Genomic DNA, 21,893 nt, shown 5'->3' on the forward strand with positions numbered 1-21,893 from the left:
TTGTAAAGCAATCTGAGGCGGCTGCTACTTGTGGTGGGCTTTGATATTTCCCAGCAAAGCCAAACTGTGAATCTAGATTGCTAGTTCTGGGCCTGGGGCTCACTGAGGCCAGCTGCTGCTTGTTTGAGAGGATTTAGGAAGTTGTGAATCATCATCAAAGACCAGCCATTCATATGGAAAAGCAGCTTGGCAGCGCTCTGTGGGGTGAGGGCCCAGAAAAGGGACAATGGTGTCTGCTCTTTTGATGGCAGACACTTCAATTTCTCCCTGTAGGCCAGTGGTGCCTTTTAAGCTACTACCCTAGTGCTGGAGCTCAGAGGGAGTGAGTTTGAGTAGGTGAGTCCATGTGTGGGTTCTTTAAGAGGAACTGCTTAGGGCTCTTGCAGTTTCTTCCACTGACTCAATCTCCACTGGGTTCTGCAGACAGAAGTGGTGGGGACTGACCTTCCTGGCACTGGAACCTTGGGCTGGGGGTTGCTGCTGTGGGGCTGGAACTCCTCACTCCCAAGTTTTTATCCACCACATGTGTATATGGGACCAGGCCATTCCATGTCTGCATCCCTCCAACCAGTCCGGAAGAATGTGGTTTCTTTAATTTTGTAGTTGTCAGACTTCCATTCAACTAGATTTCTGATAGTTCTGAGCAACGGTTGTTCCATATTTTAGTTGTAATTTTGTTGTGGTTGTGCGAAAAGGCGAGCCATGTCTGCCTACGCCACCATCTTATCAGAAGTTCCGAAAGAATATTTAATAGGATGTTAAATTGGGAGTTTCAAAGGAGGCATAAAATACAATAAATAAGACCAAGATGCAAATTTTGTAAGGAAACATTTAAAAAATCAGGGCTATAATGCTTTAAAACCCTTCTCCCAGATCAAAGATATAAACCGATTGGGCTATCGGGGATAAGAGAATTTTGTGGTGATTTGTGGAGTGAGCAGATGCTGTGCTCTGAGGCCCATTCTGCCCCCACAGCAAGGGAGAGGGCCCCCGTGTTGAGGGGGTGGGAGGTGGGGCGAAATGTGGTGATTGACTTTACTAACTTATCTAGTGAGAAGAACTTCAAATTTGCCACTTGGGGAGTTGGTGTTTGTCCCCATCAGGTAGGGAAACAAAGCAGGCTGATGTCAGACTCCACATTTGGAAACAGAGACGTTAAAGGTCAGGAGGTGGGCTGCACAGCAGTCTTGGCAGAAAAATCAGATTTGTTGCTGCTTCTATGTTGGTATGCGTTTCTGTCATTTTCCAAGGATAAAGCATTTGTTCTTGTGGACCAGACCTTGAAAGGAGAGCTGGTTTGGAATCATTCCTAAACTCTTATCTATCAGCCAACAAGTTTGACGGGGATCAAAACTAACGTCATGGACAAGGGGGCTGATGGGCATCATGTACTTGGGACCAAGGTACCTGGGGAAGAACACATCATCACTCATTGTAGTTATTTGGCTGGAAATGTTTAGTCTCATCTAATTATGAAGAAGTGCAAGACAAACCCAAATTGAGGAATAACCTGTAAATAAATAGCCTGCATTCGTTTTAAATGTCAATGTCATTAAAGACAAAGGATGGCCGAGGAATTGGTACAGATCAAAAGAGACTGAGGAGCTATGACAACTACATGCTGTATGTGTCCTGGAGGAAAAAATGCTGTAAAGAACGCGATTTGGACAATGATACATTGAAATGTGGACATCGGATTAAAGTTTGAGATCACTGGTGTATTTTCTGGACTTGATGGTGGCTGTGCTGTGGATATGTGAGAGAATGTTTTTGTTCTTAGGAACACAATAAGTATTAGGAGGTAATGGGCATGTTGTATGCAGCCAGCGCTCAGATGATTCTGAAAATAAATCGTGTGCATACGTGTGTGTGTGTGTGTGTGTATAGAAAAACAACATAACACAACGGTGGCCAATTACAAAAGTTGCTGAATTTGGGTCAGAGTTATATATTTTGTTGGCAACTTTTAGATCATTTCAAAATAAAAAACAAGTCATTTTGTCATCAAGGCTTTCTCACTAGTCAAGGTATATTTTGGCCTCATGCCCCCCCCACACACATGACCACCCCCTTTAGAAATGCTAATAAGCCCCACCCACCCCAGACCTGCTCAAGGAGAATCTCACAGGATGGGGCCCAGGGAGCTGTGTTTTTGCCAGCTCTCCAGGTTGTTCTTATACATACTTATGTTTGAGCAGCACTGGTTTAGACTAGTCTGGACCTACGCTTGGAGCTGGGGGTGGTGGTAACCCCATTCAGGCTGTTGTGTTAGACAGGAGGAAAGGTGGACAGATGTCAGGGAGGCAGCCACAGAACCTACCTCACAACAATGGCTGAGGATGGGTACGGGATTCCCCCTCTACATACGCCCCGTACCATCCACACTTCTCCTTCCACCTTGTACCTGGAGGCCTCAAGTACACACATTTTTTTCACCCAAAATTTCACAGCAGGAAGTACAAATGATTAGCGTATGTACATTAGAGAATAAATCCACAGAATTCTCCATAGTGTATAGAGATTGATTATGATGAATTGACAGAGTTGTCCATTTCTGGCCTAGTGAAGGAATAAGGGGTGGTAGGGCTCTTCCCTCGTCTCCAGAGGGTATTTTGTAAAGAGTGGCAGTGCCCATGAGGGAGGCACCTGGCCCTGAATGTCCTAATGTAAGGCAGCTTGGTTGTCAGACCTGGTATGTCCGACTTGTTGATCTGAGTGGGAAAAGGAGAATTGGGAAGAGAAAGATCGAAGGAATGAAGGAGACAGTGGAGCAGCTTATATACCCACTCTGGTGTGGTAAGGTTACATAATTTGCAGGGCTCAGTGCAAAGGGAAAACGCAGGCCATTTGTTCAAAGTGATCAAGAATTTCAAGATGGCACCAGCAAAATATCAAACCAGGCACAGGCCCTTCTGTACATGCGGCCCTGGGCTACTGCTCAGGTGGCATGACCATGAAGCAGACCCTGCCTGAATTTCCCACGGTCAACAGAAGGGCAAATCTGCAACCCATGTTGGCCAGACAGGCAGCAGTTGCTAAGAGAGCACTGAAATCACACACCCAGTTCAGAATGATGCATTTGCCCATTTCATTCTGATCTGACTTCACTATCCCAACACCCAAGGAGCACAAATGTGAAACTGTGTGGGTGGGAGTGACAGACCGGACTGCACGCCTTCCTCATGGCTGTGCCATTGACCTGACACAGTCTAGAAGAGATGAGACCAACATTTGAAATTGGACTGAACCGGGAAGTGTGTGTGTGTGCACCTGTGTGTGTTCAATGATGGAAAATAACTAAATCCAAGGGCTGTCCTTGAAATATCATTAAGGAACAGAACATGGAGATTTCATTGTTGCAAGGGAGTGACTTAAAAATCCATATTTTATTTGTACCTCATGAAGCAGATGGCTCATTAAAACCACTCATATATTAAAAATTACATTTATTATGAGGCAGGGGAGTGAGGATAGCTATTCACGACGGACTCAGTTGACAGACAACAGATTGCAAACCTTTCCCTTCTAGTACTGATCTGAGCATATCCAAGCGAACACGGAATCTAAGTCACCCTGAATACATCTATGATGGAAGAACTCTCTACTGGAACCTCATTGTTAATATAGTCAGTCCTCCGGGAGTAAACATTTCAAATATTACACTCTGCTTTTTTTTTTTAATTACTTCTCCCTATAAATTTTTTAGGGCAATGACGACTAGGGCTTTTGCACAGGAGACTCTTTGAATGCCATTTGGTTGAACTGATGTTCATGACAATTACTGTTGTCACCATTAGAGGTAATAAAAACATTTAAGAATTCAAAATTTCTGCATGAGTTATTATTTAATTTATTTGCCAAATGTTTATTGAAGTCCTAAATGAGTAATTTGGACACTGACCTCATTCTCAGGGTGCTTCTATTTTGGTAAGACTCAAGATATACAGAAGTAACAAGCAGGCAGGGTGGAAAAGGTTGAGAGGTACCTTGAAAAGGCTGTGCTCTTAGATCAGGCCAATGGGCTCCTGTTCTGGACTCTGAGTTCTGGACAAAGGGGACATGTTCTCAAGGAGTCTTAGCTTTCTCTTCTCCCACTTCTAGACTATACCTGGGTGTCTGGGATTCCAGAATCCCATGAGCCCCTACTCATCTTCCCAAGGGTGCACTGCACAGCTGGTACGCACAGGCGTCGTCTGCGGTGTGGCCCGAGGATGGCTGTTTGCAGTGATGGTGGGCAGGAAGAATTTGTAAATGAGGGCCAACTCTCCCTGAAGTACTTTTAATAATTTCTTAGATTAATTAGCAACTTTTAATATTTATGATATTTATGAGGCCTCCAATTACTCTTGTCCTGGAGACCCACCAGTGTTAGAGGCAGAGCGGCCTGGCTGTGGGGATTCAGGAGAAAGGGGAACTTTGCCTTGGCAGTATCTGGGAAGCTCCCCTGGGGGAGTGGGGCTCAGGCCTGAGGAGGTGGGAGAAGGGAAGGAGGGAGAGGAATTTTAGGAACAGGGACAATCACACTCAAAGGCATGGAGACGAAAAGTGTCAGCTCCTATGTGGGGGGTCTGGCTTTTCATGAGGAACCCCGATGTGGAAGAGTAGAAAGTAGGTTATAAGAGGAGAAGGAGGCCAGATCGCGGGCAGTGTGGAAGGCCAGGTCACCTTGAAGCGTCACATATTCTGAGCACAGGGGAATCCATTTGGATGGATTGATGTTCACAACATCTGACATTCATGCCAGTGAATGAAAGCCTTTGAGGCTCCTTCTGCAGACAGTGGGGCGTCATTGAAAGTCTGAGTGGTTCTGAACATGTCCACTCTGTAAGGCAAGTGCTCTGGCTTGCCATGAGGATGCAAGTCCGGGAGACCGGAAGGGTGGACATCAGTGAGCCGGCAACAGTATAGAAAAGAGAAAGGATAGCAGGGAAGGTAAAGAAGACGTTTTGGAGATAATAGCGAGAAAGAAACAGGTAGAGAAGGGAATGAAAACTGACTGCAAGACATCGTGCCTAGATTCGTAAGAGGTTGGTGATGCCATTTGATGAAAAAGATGACTTTTATTGGAAAAATGGAACATTTTGTTCACTTTGAAGGAAGAGCTGGAAGAATTGCTGATGGACTGAATGTGGGTATGAGGGGAAAGAGTTAAAAATGACTCCAAGGACATAGTCAGTAATATTGTAATAACTATGGTGCTGGGTGAACATTGAACATATCAGGGGGAACTAGTGTATGATCGTCTAACCACTATGCTGTGCGCCTGAAATTAATACAAAATAATGCTGAATATAAACTATAACTGAAAAATACAATTTAAATTAAAAAAATGATTTCAAGGTTTCTGAGCTGAGCAAATGTAGGGACAGAGTTGCCGTAATAGCCAAGGCTGGGAAGACCACGTTAAGGAGGCTTTGCTGTTGCAGAAGGAGCCTTTGACCACCTTTGGTCACCCAACACCCAAAGCACCCAAAGGTTGCTTGACCACCTTTGCCACCCAACACAGAAGTGCGACTCAGTCCAATCCTGAGACCCTGTTGGACACTCCAGTGGGCAGTGGGTGGAGGGGCTGAGGTCAGAAGGAAGAAAGACATTAGGTTTGGGTAAGTTTGTATCTGTTCATTAGCCATTAGCATAAATACCCACTTGTTTTCTAATATGTTATCCACAGATAGGCTGTGCCTAGAGGAAACAATAAAAAACATGAATGACTTTGATCAAAAATTGTTGCACATTGCCCTGGCCGGTGTGGCTCAGTGGTTGGAGTATCGTCCTGTAACAGAAAGGCTGCAGATTGGATTTCTGGTCAGGGCACATGCCTACGTTGTGGGTTCATCCCTGGTCTGGGTGCATACAGAGGCAACCAATTGATGCTTCCCTTGCACTGATGTTTCTCTCTCTCCCTTCCTCTATCTAGAAAAGCAAATGAAACTGTCCTCAGTTGAGAAATAATGGTAGAACATCCACTGGATATATGGCACAGGAGAGTGCAATATGAGGAATAATAGAATGTAATCCACGCGTCTCTTTGATAAACAGATACCTCCATTTCCAAAGTCATCATCTTGTTCCGACTTAAGTTTTTGAATAGCTCATATGACCAATGCTTTGGAGGCGCCCAACAGTAATGTTGTGTGTGTAGACAGACAAGGGCTTTTAGCATATAACAGGCATATCTAAGTTGCTAATCAACCTTTTTCAAAGAACACAGAAGTAAAGATAGATCTGTCAGCTCCACAGTAGGACAATGACTGTCTAGTTTATCTTAATACTTACAGGCTTTGCTCCGGCATTTCCTGGATTCTGGGTCTAACACTCCATTCTCTATTCTCCAGGCTTTGTAAACACAAACATTTGAATATTAAGCTTATTTTTGTTTCATATTCCATTATGTGTTTATAAGGCTCAACCCAAACCATCTTTGAACTGTAAGATACTCTTTAAATGCAAATCAAAATTTTGGCCAGTTGCACAATTTGGCATACACCCCTCTGCATGCCCCGAGTTCCTCTGCTTTTTTGCAAACCTTGCTCTGTGGGGATTACCTGGGTCACAATTCTCTGGGTGGGGAATGTCATAGCCAATGCCCAAAGACTTTACCCTTTCCTGGTGGTCCAGAAAGACAGGGCAAAAGGCTTCTAAAATGGTGATACAGAAGACCGGGGCTACAAAAGGAACAGAGAAGGTGTTGAGCTTTAAGAGCAGCTTTTTAAAAAAAAATTTTTTCAATTACAGTTAACATTCAGTATTATTTTGTAGTAGTTTCAGGCCTACAGCATAGTGGTTAGACAATCCTATGCTTTACAGTGTTCCCCACATTTCCAGTTCCCACCTGGTGCCATACATAGTCATCACAACATGATTGACTACATTCCCTATGCTCTACTTCACCTCTCTCTAATCATTCTGTAACTACCAATTTGTACTTAACCCCTTCACCTATTTCACCCCCCTCCCATAAGCCCCCTCCTCCCTGGCGACCATCAGTCCGTTCTCTGGATCCGTGAGCATGATTCAGTTTTGTTTGATTGTTTATTTTGTTCTTTAGAGTCTACATATAAATGAAATCATATGGCATTTGTCGTTCTCAAAAATCAGCGGCTTTAAAAGTAAACAAACGAAGACCGTCACTGAGACCGTGACTGCAAGCTCCAGAAGGTGGAAGGCTCAACCTGGGCTTGGAGTCAACCGCGGAAGGTGTAGCTTTGGAGACTTCAAAGAAAGTTCACCGCCAAGCGTTGGCTACAAAAATAGTTGGCTGGCCAAGTGCTATTTCCCTCCTAGGGAGCTCACCTCCGCCTGGACATCTGCTGACAGGTCAAGTTTCACTAACGCCATGTACTTGAGACAACAACCAAAACTACATACTCCAAATGGAGACCCTTTCTTCCTCCCTCCCTCCCTTTCTTCCTCTCTCTCTTCTCGCCCTCTTATTTCTCTTTCGTTATTATGTATTTATTTTTTATTTCTATTGTTTTTGTTTACTTCAATGCCCACCCCACCCATCCCACTCCTGCCGCTCCTGCTCCTCCTTTTCTTCTCCGGGCGAATCGCTGGTTCACCCCACCGCTCCCATCCTTCGTACCCTCCCTTTCGCCAATTCTCATCCTCACTGCCCCCTTCAAGCTTCGGGAAAGCATTTCGGCTCCGCCATCCTTCACAGTCCTAGGCTGGGACTGCCGTACTCCAGGTCTGCCCTCTCCGGGATGGCTAGACCAAGCGACCTCCCCAGCTCTGGGCCCCTGCCGCCCCTCCAGCGCCTCCCCTCGGTCCATCGGCACGCTGGCAGACCAGAGGCTTCCCGGGTGGCCGGCCTCCCCGGAGTTGCACCGCCCAGGCCCAGCTCCGCCCCAGGCCACCGCTCTCTGATTGGCCTCCCACACCCTCCTCCCCGAGCTCCTCTCCTCCCCTTCGCCCAATGGGCACCACCACCTGGTCCAAAAATTCCCCCGAGGGCAACGAAAGGCTTTGCAACCACCAGCTCTTTCCCGGTGGTGTCGACTGCAGTGGGGGAGTGCAGAGAAGGGAGGGGGCTCGGGGGAGGGAGGAGGAGGAGCAAAGGTGTCGGAGAGAAAACTTCTGAAAGGAACAGGAAACCTGCTGGGGAGGCGGCCACTGCGGATCTGGGGCGCCAGGGCTGCGCTCATCGCTGGGTGTTCGCGGCTGCAACTCTCCTGCCCGCTCCCGCGGAGCGGGGCCGGGCTCAGCCGACAGTCAGGTCGCTTGGGCCGTGCCCTCTGCAGCGGCTCTCGGTGCAGCAGTCGTGCGCTCCGTTCTGCCTCTGGGGCCGTGGCTCCCTTGAGAGGGCGGCGAGGGCGCAGAGAAGAGGAAGGACGTCTACTTTGGAGCATGAAGCACTATGTCTGATAAAATGTCCAGCTTCCTCTACATAGGGGACATTGTGTCCCTGTACGCGGAGGGCTCCGTCAACGGCTTCATCAGCACCCTGGGGTAAGCCGAGGGCCGGCCGGGCAGCGTCGGGGGCTCGGGGGGCTCATCCGGTACCCCCCCGCGCGCCGCTGCGTGCTCCCGCTGCTGCTGCTGCGCGTGGCCTGGCGGCGGGGCAGGCTCTGCGCCGGCGGCCGGCGCGCTGCGCTCGGCTCGGCTCGCCGGCGCGCAGGAAGCTGCCCGGAGAGGCATGATTTTCTCATGAAACTTCATCAGCTTCAACTCAGAGACACATCCGAAAAGGAGGAAGTGATTCAGAAGCCCTGAGACAGGCCCAGCGAAGAAGTCTTCGCTGGCTTCTCTACGGGTTGTTTGATTACGGTGTTTGTTTTCCCCAAAGGTGAAACAACGCACCTCCTCTCCCCATCTCTTCTCGCTGCCTCTCTCGACCCCTGTGTCTCAGGGCCAAGTTTGTAAGAGCCCGCGATAAAAGTCCGTGGCCTTGGACCTGAAGCTCAAGCGAAGTAGTGAGCCAAAGTGTGGCTTTGCCCTGAGGGAGCAGCAGCCCGTGCCCTCTTCCCTTAAGTAATTTCCTTTTGGCCTTGCCAAACGGGACTCGCCCCACTGTCGGGGGCAGCCGAGGGCCCTCCGGGGCTGTGGGACCCTAACACGTAATGTCGGGCTCCTGAGTGCTAGAACTCAGACCGGCTTTCTCCACTTCCCCGGGCCTTGGCCCACCGAAATGATGAACCTCTTCGGGAACTCCACTAAGTGCAGTGCTGTTGACTTTGCAGTTGATTTGTGAATGGGATACATATATATATAACAGTGTGCTAGATGGTTAAATGGGATTTCTTTGATTACTAGTATTTTCTCTCTGTTTTGATCGAGAATACCAGTTCACAGTTTAAATGCACACTGCAACACAAATTGATGCACATATGTTTCTTTTGTTACCTCACTCTGCACGTAGAGTGCTGAGTCTTAGAGAATTCAGGCTGCGGACCTGGCGGTGGCTGGTCTCTGTTTTCTGCTGGTAGGTTTTAGGGTACGTGACTTAACCTGCAGTGTCCCTAGTCTGTGTCTTCCAGCCATGTTACCAGGAGTGGTGCCGACCTGACAGGGGACGTGGAACTCACCAGAATTCCCAGTTTCTGTTATTTGAGCACCCTCCCACCCCCAGTGGGTAACAGAAGGAAGATTTAAGTTAAACTCTTTAAGATCAGTGTCATTTACTTGTGAAACTGAAATGTAGGGGGAAAAACCAGCATGGCCAGTGCTTATGCCGAGTTTGTAAGTCTTCTGAAAGAATTCCTAGGGTAAGTTCAGTTTTTGGGGCCCTGCCAACATTTTGCAGATGACCTCTGCTGCATTTCACACTTCTCCATAAACTCTGCCTGTGGCAGTTAAGCAGGGGGTGCGCCAGGGTCAGAGTGCTTGGGGTCAAATCCTGGCTTCTCCGCTTGTGAACCTTATGACCCAGGCAAGTTACATAAGCGCTCTGTATCTGTTTCCTCGCGTTAGAAAATAAAATAAAATAACTGGGAACAATAATGGTTTCTGTCTCAGAGGGTTGTGGTGAGGAAGTTAATATATGTAAAGTGTTAGCATGGTACCTGTTAATTAATAAGCACTTGTATAAAGTTTTAACTGTTGTAACTGAGCAATAGTTAACAGTTGTGGACAAAATAGTAAAAAAGAATTAGGAATAAAGTGTAAAACAAACAAACAAAAGGTCATGTTTTTATAGTGTACGGCTAACTATACCCATATGCACATATATATGTATATATATGTAATGCACATATGCACAAACACATATGTATACACACACGTGCATGTAGGGCTTTGGATGGCAAGTCAGGAAGCTACAACTCTAGCAGTTGTGGGGTTTGCCCCACTGGTTTTAGAGAGAGAGAAACCTAGGGGAAGAGCAATGAAGAGACCTACCCCAGAAGCAGAGAACATTAATGCCAAAGCCGGAACTCTAACCCTGTCTCCAGATTCTCACTTAAGTGCTAGTCTCTGTGGTTGCACATCATAATCTTTAAGCCTCGAGTAAAAAATAAGCTTGACCTTTCTTGTAGCATATATGTTTGTATAAATATTTCTTATTTGTATTCAGTAGTTCTTGCTGGTGTTTTGAAAACGGAGTTTCCTTAGAATGTGTTTGTGCAGTATTTTTCTGTTAACAAACTGAGTCTTGTTGAGGTTAGTATGATAAGACCTTTGTGCAGCTAATTCTAAAATGAGGAAGGATCTTTAGAAATGCCGTATTGGTGAAGCTTGGTGTTTTGATTTGATATTATTTGTCTTTAACCTGTGGAACCTCATCGCCCTCAGATTTTTAGGAGTTAAAAAGCCCGCAGGAGCTCGTGCCATGCCACATGCAATGTTATCTAGGCAGAGTAGCAACACCTGCTGTATTCGCTTACAATGCAATTGGTAGAGATTTCACCAATTTTGCAAGTTGGTTTTAGGGCTTTGAAATCAAAGCAGCATGGTAGTTACGGTTTTTCATTATATTGTTGTAGGGTCAGTATGTATATACTTTCTGTAGCAAACAAAGACAGAGTGCATACTCCTACTTGGATTTCCTTGCTCCTCTGTTAGTTGAAGATCTTGGTCTAGGTCTGCTGCTACATAGCTGGGTGACCTTGTTCATGTCATTTATTCTCTTTTTGTATCACCTTGTCTTTGGAGACTAAGGACAGTATATGCTGTGTCCATCCCCTAGGGGTATTATAACATTGAATGAAAGAGACAGAAATGAAAGAGTCCAATTTTTTTAAAGTTACTAGGAAAATCCACATTATGCTTATATTTTTGTGGCCCTTAAATTTCTTCAAAAGGTGTGTGATTTGTAAAAGTGAATCAGGAGCTGGATCGGAGACATTGGCATGTAGCTAGCTAAAAGTGTTCCACTTAATATTAAAAACGCAATGAAAGAGCTAAAAATGACGCTTACGGTTTCTGATTTTTGTTTTAGATCTTTATTTGACATTTTGACAGCAGGATGGTTTTTATTATATTTAATTTTTATCCTTACCTGAGGACATGCTTCTTGATCTTAGAGAGACGGTAAGGGAGGGAGAGAGAAAGAAGGAGAGATACATGGATGTGAGAGAGAAACACACATCAGTCTCCTATCCCACACGCCCCTACTAGGAGGAACCCGACTGGGAATTGAACCTACGACCTGTCCAACTGAGCCACACCTCCCAGGGCAGGATGGTTTTTTTTTTTAAAAATTCAATTTAGGAGGGTAATTAATAAGAACAGAGTTTACACATTTAAAGGTAATTAATATTTGTCTGTAAATAAATGTCACCTGATTTTTAACATTGAAGGTGTAAATAAATTTGGGAGGCTATACATTGTTATTATTTAGCCTGGGAAATTTTTGCAATAAGGTAACACATTTTTTTCAGCTGAAAAAAATCACTGAGTTTTATTATGTTAGAGTTTAGCAGGCCCTCCTTAGAGGCCCTTCCAACTTGAAAAGTGGAGGGATTTTCTTAGGCTCTGTGATATAGCTTATAAGTGTGGTTTCTCAGTCTGTGTGAAATTAGAATGCTCTAGTTGCAAAGATTTGCATTTTCCCTTTTTCCTCTAGTTATTCTTTAACCAGTATTTACCTGATGTTTCTGAATCTCGAATTGTTGCAAACTGAAGTCTTATTCTTGTTGTTTGTGTAGGTGCCAGAGGGACCTGCTGTGTGTTTTCTAGCTTAATTTTTCATCTAAGGATCTATTTTGGAACACTTACACTGACTTAAGGAAAACTGCTTTACATCTTACTGAGTGAAGATGGTGAATATATTTTAAATAAATGAATTTTTTTGCTACTGGTACATTTTAGGGCTATAGTTTTTATTTTTCTTTTAAAAGGGAAGGAGGAAGGTTTGGAATGTGCTGCACAGTTTCCAGTGCAGTATCAATTGTCCTTTTCCCCTTTCTCCATTATCTTCATACTGAGATTTACGTCCCTGGTTGTTGCCACATCCGACACTTCACATTTCTGGGTACATCAGTTGACCAATGATCAGGCCCCACACAGTGGCAATGAACATAGCAGGATTCCCAGGAGGAGTGGGAGAATGGAAGCAGTGAAAGGTATATAATTCCTTCATTGTCTGTTCTCTGCAAGTTTGACAGGTTAGTAAATGACAAGTGTGCATATATGTGTTGGGATGTGTGTGTGTGTGTATGTGTGTGTGTGTCTATATTCATATGTTTAAGTGACTGCTGCCTTTGGCTTGAAATGTTTTCTCAGGATCTACCAAGAGTCAACATCCACTAATTCAGGTCTCAGAAAACTGTTAGGTGACCACACATTGCGGCAGTGACCGCCAAGCATCATAGGGGTCTCACAAGCCAGCAGAAAGCTGTGGTCAACTGCATATCCAAGAGTAGTCCCATAAGATTATAATGGAGCTGAAAGATTTCTACCACCTAGTGACTTCTTAATCACAGTAATGCCTGAACACAACACATTACTCATGTTTGTGGTGATGCTGGTGTAAATGAAACTACTGCACAGTAAGTTGTAGAAAATACAGCATATGAAGTTACAGCATAGGCTAGAGCATCTAGGTGTGTGTACACGCAGTATGATGTTCACATGAGGAAGTCACCTGAGGTCACATTGCTCAGAAAGTGTCCCTGTTGTTAACAGGCACATCTCTCTAGTCCCTTAGCCAGAGAGTTTGGGGCCCTCATTTTTACTTGGTGCTTGATTTTGGCCAATTCAGTGAACTTATTGATTCCTTTGTTTTCATGTTCAAAGGTGGACATCAGGTAGGGTGATGGTGGGTCACACAGCTTATAATTCTAACATAATTCCTCAGATGAACAAAACTGTAAATGATTACATTTTATTGTTCTCAGTTATAGTTCCGTAAATTTCCCTGCCTGATCATTTGTCCAGCTTAAACTTTTTTATATTTAATGCTTACAGATTGGATTTATTATCTTTTCTTCTTTTACTCAATTACGCTACTGTTATTACAGTTTAAAAGTCTTTTCTTAATAGGACTGTTCGATTAGCGTAGAGTCATAGAGGAATGAAGGAGTGGTTATAGTCAACTTTTATTTTGCACAATTTGTGACTTAATCTTTAGTATTTTCCAAATAGAAACTTTCCAAGTAACAGCCATTATTTCCTGCTAAAACTAGGTGTGTAAACCTAGCGCTGTTTTGACTAAGGCATATGTTAGTGTGATAAAAATATTTAAAAATTCATTAGACATTTGCATGTGTGCTTAGTGGGGAGGAAGAAAACAATCTTGAATTTGTTTTGGAAAGTCTTGGTGGAAAGGATTGGTGGTGTCATGTCAGCTTGAGTACAAAGAGTTTCTGAAGCGGTGCACATAAAATCCATCACAAGCTGAACAGTTGACTGTTCTTAAACTTAGACGTCATTCCATAAATAACACTGCAGTTTTTAGACCCTGTCTTGGAGAGTTCAGTCAGGTAAACAGTCACCCCGCTTCTGGTGCCCCGCTACTTGGCTTTGGTAGGATGGAATTCAGAGGCAACTGCTTGGCCTCATTCTAGGTTTAACAAAGGCTTTGCTTTTCTTTCTTTCTTCTTCTTCTTCTTCTTTGTCTTCGTCTTTTTTTTTTTTGCATAGGTAGCACTTTGGATAACCACATTTTCCTTTAGGAACAGTTCTTCTACAGGTACTATGTAGATAACTTACAGAATATAGACAGAATACCATAGACTCAAACTTTAAAACTTAAATTCAGGGCACAGGATGTGGCTTCATGTATAAATACAAAAGAAGAAATAACAGTGGACTTTTATGACAAATTTAGAGCATAATAACAATGAATTTTACTCCTTTTTTTAATGTCACAATTTGGCTACGGAAGCACTGGATTGTAATCAAAGTAGTGGAACTTCAGTGATGATTCACTCACTCATTCATTCATTCATTCAGTGTGTAACACCGAGCCTTTGCAATGTATTGATGCCTTTTGTGACCATCTTTCCACTCCCATGCAGATTTAGTCGGGGAAGTTTAATATACCCCTTTAGAAAATTATTATTCTGATTAAAAATATATAAAATAAGATACATGGAAAATAGAAAAGAAAATGGAATAGTGTTGACACGGCATGGTAAATGGATGGGCGATTTTAAATTCTGTATCTTACATATTTCCTAGATTCTCTATGTTTCATTAATTACATGCCTATTTTATAGTCAGGTAAGTTCACTAAAATGAAAATAATGTTTTAAGGATTCTTCAGTTTCTTATTACTGCTAATGGACAATATTTATTTTAAAAAACATAAAGCATTTTCCTAGTCATGCTCAGTGCAGGAAAACCACAAACTGGGAAATTGCGTGTTGCTGAAATAGATGGTCATATGTTTGCCATAAAATATTTTTGCTCATTGTTAGTACTGGTATTTTAAAGTGTATTATGGAAAAATATTTGGCCAGTGATGCTGAGTAATTACAAATGCTTGATTTGCCTTACGCAGTACGGGTACGGTTCAATTTTGGAAGACGTCTGCGTACACACGTAGGCAGTATACACTTTGGCATGGCCGCCTCGGTCATTTCAGTAATCATCATGCTCACTACGAAACTTCTACTGCCTGAGTCAGTTTCTGTAGGCATTAGTTTGTGAGAAATTGTGTGTGTGTGATTGGAATCAGTTGATTAAATGTTTTTATTGACTATCTTTGAAATGGATAGATTAGGTCTCTCAAAATTCACATCAATGATTGGTTAACAACAGCAGTCTTATAGTTTATAGTAATACACATTCACAGATCTCCAACTCTTAATTAAGAATAAGTTAAGTTCTTTACAGTGGACACATTTGACAAGCTGCTTTAATCAAGCAAGCAAGGTTATGGTCACCAGCTGATGTCCTGTGATGAGAGCAGCCCTTCACCTTTGCAATGTTTTTCCCCAAAACACCTCACCCCAGTATAATTAGAAGAAGAAAATCCAAATTGAGGGATGTTGTAAAAATATACCTGACTGGTATTCTTCAAAACTGTCAAAGTGATTTAAAAGACAAGAAAGGAAAAGACTGAGAAATTGTCACATTGTAGGCTCAGGAGTCATGGTAACTAGATGCAGTGTGGTACACTGAATTGGGTCCTGGGACAGAAAAAGGATGTTAATGGGAAAACTGTTGAAATTCAAATAAAATCTGGAGTTTCGGTTGTAGTAATGTGTGCACGTTCATTTCTTGGTTTTGATGTACTATGGTGATAAAATATGCTAACATTAGAGGAAACTGGGGGAAGGGGTGAAGGGTACATGGGAACTCTCTGTATTAGCTTTGAAACTTCTCCAAAAACATAACAGAAAAATAAATGATCAAGTTATTCAGTTTTAATCCTACAATTAACGATGTGTCCACATCATGAGTGAAGCCCGTGCAACTTTCCCGGTGATACAGTTTATGCGGGAGCTTGCTGCAGATTGAATCATTAATTCACTCAACAAATACTTAATGAGTTCTTTGTGCTGAGGATACAGTATGAAGAGATGCCAGATATTGAGCTATATTTAATTATTATCCCAAAAGACTCAAACTTCCTTTGAGAATTTGTAGCTTGACATTTGGCTAGGATTTATGGAAGACATAAAGGCATTTGAAACCTTTTTCGCTTACAGTATTTTAAATGCCATAAGAGAAGGAACTGACTTTTTAACCCTTGTATGCTTAGTACCTAACATAATCCCTGGTGTGTGTAATAATTCCATAGTAGGTGTTTAATAAACAATTGTAAAATCAATATAGTAGTTATATGGTAATGGAGATAATGCTAGTATTGAATAACCACAACATAAAGCAATTTTCTTCTCAATGCCACAATGATTTTGCAAACAGCATCACAGGGAGTCAGAAGAGGAGTTTTTGTCTCTGCCTGGTGTGACCTGGGGAAGGCTTCGAGGAGGAGGTGGTATTTGAGTTGAACTTTGAAGGACAATTAGGATGGCTATGTGTCTCAAATCTATGCCCATAATTTCATAATATATTCTTCATAATTTTTTCTTTCATTGAAAAAAAATGGTGAAGTTTTACTGTCCATTCTAATAGCTACAAAAAGGAAGCTACCAATTTGATATCATTGTGATATGCAAAGCTAGAATATATAATCTATGAACATATTTTATGCTCATTTACCAAATGTGAGAACTTTGAGTTTGGTTCAGACCCTCTGAGTTTATTGAGATTGCCTCCATTCCTTGTCACGTACGCTGAGTTTACCTGCGATAACGAGGACAGGACTATAAAGCCCAGTAAAGAAGAAGCTTGGCAATTAGTTGGGAGAATTTATGTACTGTGTCCAACTCCCTTGGATGTTTTCTTTTTACTCCTTTCTTTCTTATTTCTCTCCATTCCCAATGTTTCAGAGTTTTCCTTTGTAAATCAGGAACTTAAAGTCTTATGGATCCTTGGAAACTTTGGTAATAAGGACAACTTTTGTAAAAAGTTTTTAAAATTTCTTTTTAGAGAGAGGGGAAGGGAGAGAGAAAGGGAGAGAAATATCAATGTGTAGTTGCTTCTCGAACGCCCCCTACTGGGGACCTGGCCTGCAACCCAGGTGTGTGCCCTGACTGGGAACCGAACTGGTGACCCTTTGGTTCACAGGCTGGCACTCAATACACTGAGCCACACCAGCTAGGGCAGGACAACTTTTTATCTAAAATAGTTCTAAATGATTTTCCTCCCATCATAGTACCTATGACTGTTTATTGCAGACACACACATGTTGTACACACACAAACTCCCCCTTGGTAGAGGTGGTATGTGTGGAGTCCAGTATACCCCGTTTTCCTTTTGGTGTTTGAACAAGTGGTAAAAGCTGTAGATAAGAGCAGCATGAATGCAGAGAAAGACCTAGGAAGTGAACAAAAAGACTAAGGAAGTGAACAAAGCATAATCTATATCTAAATTCTTAGAATTCAAACATGGTTATTGAGGTTCTACTACTGAAGTGTTTTATCCTCTGTTGAAACATCATGATAAAAATCTGTGAAAATTACAAAAGGCTGGACTTTACTATTACATTAGTTATCCAATTTCTCAACACGGTCCTAGAGAAAAGAGGTTTTTAATTAAGTAATTCCTAGATATCTAGCTCTCCAAGACCTTGTGGTAATGACTAATTATGAAATGATCACTAAGAGCAGACACTATTGCTCTCAACATACTATCTCCTATTAAAAAGAGGATGCTTCAGATTATGTAAGGAATTATATGAATCATTAGAGCTAAATATAAGAGCCCAAACAAACAAACAAAAACCAATGAAAAACAAAAAACAAAACTGAATTAAAAAGGTGATGACTAACTTTTCTACTGGCAAATCAAAGCATATAATTGGTAAAAATTTCAGAGAAAAATATGCTTTCCAACTCATGTTTCAATCCACATGTAGTTAAATTATTTGCAATCTTTGTATTGAATTGTCTTGGAACCCTTGAAAAACAGTCTATAGATATTCCTTGCTATCATAATTCTTATTACCTGATCTCAAAGCCCAAAGGGTTTGGAAGGCAAAGGATAATTATGTATCACTTTGCCCACATGGATAAAGCTGAACATTTGAAAGATTATTTTATATTAGAAGTAAGGTTCTTTTGTGTGTAAGGAGCAGAATCCATCTCTGGCTAGCTTAAGCAAAGAAGGCAATTTATTAGAAGGATGTTGGAGGAGCTCCAAGAAATTGAATGATGAGCTCAATGACTGAGTATTAAGAAAGGCAGACACCCAGGGCTTCTGTGGGAATCTAAATAGCAGTCCGTCTCTCTGTGTCTTGCCATAAATTTACATGACTCAGATACAGCAATTCCTGAACTGTGCGTCTCTATACTTAAATTTCCATTTCAGAGTGATAGAATTTGCCTCCCCTTGGATTATTCCCTTATGTCCATGAAGGCAAGTCACAGTGCCAGATCCGGTTACCTGGGAAATCAGTGTGAGCAGGGTTTGATTTTTGAGGAAATGTGATGTGAGGGACAGAGAACAAAAAGGACCAGGACATGAGCTTAGATGTCATTGCTTAATAGGTAAATTAGCAGTAACTTCATAGTGCCTTTTAAAAGAAATTGTGGTAAAATATACATACCATAAAATTTATCATCTTAACCATTTTGAAGTGTAAAACTCAGTGACATTAAGTAAATGCATCCACAATATTGGGCAACCATCACCACTGTCCACTTCCAGAACTTTTTCAGCATCCCAAATAGAAGGTCTCTACCCTTTTGACAATAACGCCTCATTTTCTCTCCCCTGCCCCTACCCCCTTTATAATCCCTGGTCTATTTTCTGTCTGTGATTGTATCTATCCTAGGTGCCTTATATAAGTGGAATCACACAGTATTTGACATATTGTTGTATCTGGCTTAATTTACGTAGCCTAATGTTTTCAAGACTTATCCATGTGGTGGCATGTTTCAGTACTCCATTCTTTTTTATTGCTGAATAATGTTTCATTGTAAGGACATGTCACCTGTTTGTCCATCCATCAGTTGATGGACATTTGGGTGGTTTCTACTTTTTGACTATTATGAATGATGCTGTTATGGATATTTATGTACAAGTCTCTGTGTGAACATATGTTGATAATTCTTTTGGGCATACCTAACAATGGAATTGCCTACATTTTGCCTCAGCCTTTCCTATTCTGATTTTCCTGCTTTATATTTTTTTCACGTTATCTTATTCGGTAGAATATATTTTACTATTTATGGTATCCAGTGTCTATCAGCTGTCTACTCCTGGTAGAATTTAAGCCCTTGAAGACAGGGATCTTTTGTCACTGAGTGTCTCAAGGGTTTGGCTCCATAAATATTTAGTGAATGAATATTTGTTGAATTAGAATATACATATCCTCAAATCTCTAAGTAACTTTACCATCAGTTCCTCTCTGGAAAAAAAAAGCCAGTGTAATTGTTCTCACTTATTAAATAGTTTGAGAATCCATGCAGGTGATTCTTTTAAGACGGATGAAAGTTGTCATTGGATTTATGGTGCCATTAAGTCTTGCTATATAAAATAGAAACTTTAATAATCTCTTGGGTTGTAGATTTGTACTTGCCTATCCCAACATCTGATAAAACTTAGAGTTTGGAAAAAGTAATTACATAGCTTTATATAACGGTTTGCATGTTACAGCCACAGTAAAGAAAAGTTGTTATTTCTGAAAGTTTAGCTTTGTTTTCATATGTGCAAAGAGTAAATTTGTAAGCATTTTGTGAGATCGTTTCTTACCTTCGATTGGCTTTCTCTTGATAGATAATACTGTAAATAATGCACGCAGTAGTTTGACTACTGTTGGCAGAAAGGTTTAGTTGGAGATAATTTGCTAATATGAAACCAGAGAGTAGTTGAGGAATTTATAGAACTTTAGAAAAATACAAGGGGACACAGGAGAACTTGTAATTTTAATTTTATTTTTCCAGACACAAATTCGGGAATGTGTCTGGAAAAGAATAGGCATATAAATACAGGTTGAGGAGACCAAGTGGTTAGTAGATTTGTTGCTCATTAATGTATATTCTATATATTCATTAAGTCTTTTATAATGTGCTTTGCCTCAGGCTTATTCCCAAAGATACTGATTTGGCCATTCTCTTTAAGAACTTGCAATTCGGTGTTGCTATCCGCTCTTATTCTTGGATTCCTTACAGGTAGCAGTGTGCAAATGAGAACTTTTTTGAGAGTGCACTTAAACAAAGTACAGAGAAATAAGATGAAAGATACAGGTATGTATAGATCATAAAATAATTTTTAAAGGTGAAACAGTGTCATCCTAGTCCCTCTAGTTCTAACATGTTATGATCCTCTATGGTAGATGTTTAAAAGTGTAATATCTTCAGAAAAGGAATTTTGAGATGAAAGATACAAAATACTATCAGAGTTTTGCTTCATTTCTGTAACATCCAAGTTAATCCAGTTGAAGTATGTTATACCAATTAAAGACAGTGACTTAGAAAATCTGTTACCCAAATCAACAAATACTGTTACATTAGTAATTCAAAGTAAGTTAATGATTTAAAGACTAAGTAACTTGTGTTTGGCTAAAGTGTTCAAGGTCACTGCTAATATCAGGGACATAACTACTTAAACATTTGCATTTCAAGTAGATGTTTGGCTTCAACCATGTTTTCAGAGAGTGTAATTTCAGCCCTGGTTTGTTTAAAGAAAATCAGGGAAGGTAGAGAAAGGAATTTTGTTGTATTCAGGGCTATATACTTGAGACTAGGAATGGTAAATATTGTGACATTTTAAGTCAAATCAAGACTCATTGTCAATGAAAGTGTTATTTAAAACTTTACGAAGTTAATCCATCTCTAGGATTGATAGCAAATGAGAAAAGGGCCTTTATTTACCTTACTTCCCTATTTACCTGGCAGGACATGATTTCATAGAGGAGTTCCAATTCTAAACCCACGTGAAAAGTGAGCCTCCTTTCCTAATCAGTACAAATAAGGTCGTTGTTATCTGTTAGGGTGAAACCATGAGCTCGTTTCTCAAGTCTTAGCTGCTAGAGAATCACTCACAGTCTCTAAAAATATTATAAAATTGCAAGCATTAAAACACTGTGTTAATTATTGGAACATCTGCATAAAACATTGTTTAAGCAAATTATCATGTAGATGTTTCAAGAGGCAGTGATTAGTTTGGCAATAGCTATCCCTAAAGTTACACTATAAACACTTTCTAAAGAGTAGATCAGCATTCACATTGCACATTTTTTCCAAAATGGAAGTTACAATGAATACAATAAACATTATAGAATTAATATCAACTGCATAATTTAGTTTGAGTCCTAAATTAGAAAAATGCATATTAATTTCAATTTATAGATCTATGTTTATTCCTTCAAATTCATTTTTTCCCTTCTTTCGTACTGACAGAAGTACTTGAGTTTATAGATATGCAGACTCAAAACCACATTTCCTGGCCTCCCTTGCAGCCAGGTGTGGCAATGGACTAGACTTTGTGGTCAGGCCTTACTTAAAGGAGGCTTTATACTGCCCTGCTCCCCTCCCCTGCCCCACTTAATTCAACTGTTTCTGATCTAGGCAGGGAAAAAGCCATCCTGAACCATGCTGATGAGGCCAGTCTGTTAGGAATAACAGAGTATCAAGAAATGAACCGACTGCCTGGACTTCCTCCCATCCCGGCTCTACTATATTCTACAGAAGGTGAAACTAGAGGGCTGACAGGGCCAAATCATGTATTTCCCGTTAAGCAATGTGAACTCATTGAAGGATTTTTAAGCAGGAGAATAAAATAATCAGGTTTTGCTCTAGGAAGATCAGACAGTGGTAACAAGAAAGAATGTAGGAGAAGGCAGCAAATGGTAGGCACGGGAGGAATCGGGGTGATTACTGGAAGGCTGCCTGAGTCAAGCAGCCTTAGAGGGCCTGAAAAGTAGCTTGTCATCAGAATCAGCACAGAGCCAATATCTTCATTTAGTGTTTCACCTTAGCCCTGGAAAGATTTAAGAA

At 41.6% G+C, this 21,893-nt stretch overlaps 1 protein-coding gene across 1 annotated transcript in view; it reads left to right on the forward strand.

Moving 5' to 3' along the window:
• The first annotated feature begins 7,974 nt into the window (after window positions 1-7,974).
• ITPR2 (inositol 1,4,5-trisphosphate receptor type 2) overlaps window positions 7,975-21,893 on the forward strand; it is a 431,766-nt gene continuing 417,847 nt past the window's right edge. Inside the window, exon 1 of the mRNA XM_053921707.2 lies at window positions 7,975-8,451. Coding sequence (XP_053777682.1) covers window positions 8,360-8,451 — 92 coding nt within the window. The 5' untranslated portion in view covers window positions 7,975-8,359. The remainder of the gene's footprint in view (window positions 8,452-21,893) is intronic.

This window comes from Desmodus rotundus, chromosome 3 (genome assembly GCF_022682495.2).
Source record: "Desmodus rotundus isolate HL8 chromosome 3, HLdesRot8A.1, whole genome shotgun sequence".
Taxonomy (NCBI): domain Eukaryota; kingdom Metazoa; phylum Chordata; class Mammalia; order Chiroptera; family Phyllostomidae; genus Desmodus; species Desmodus rotundus.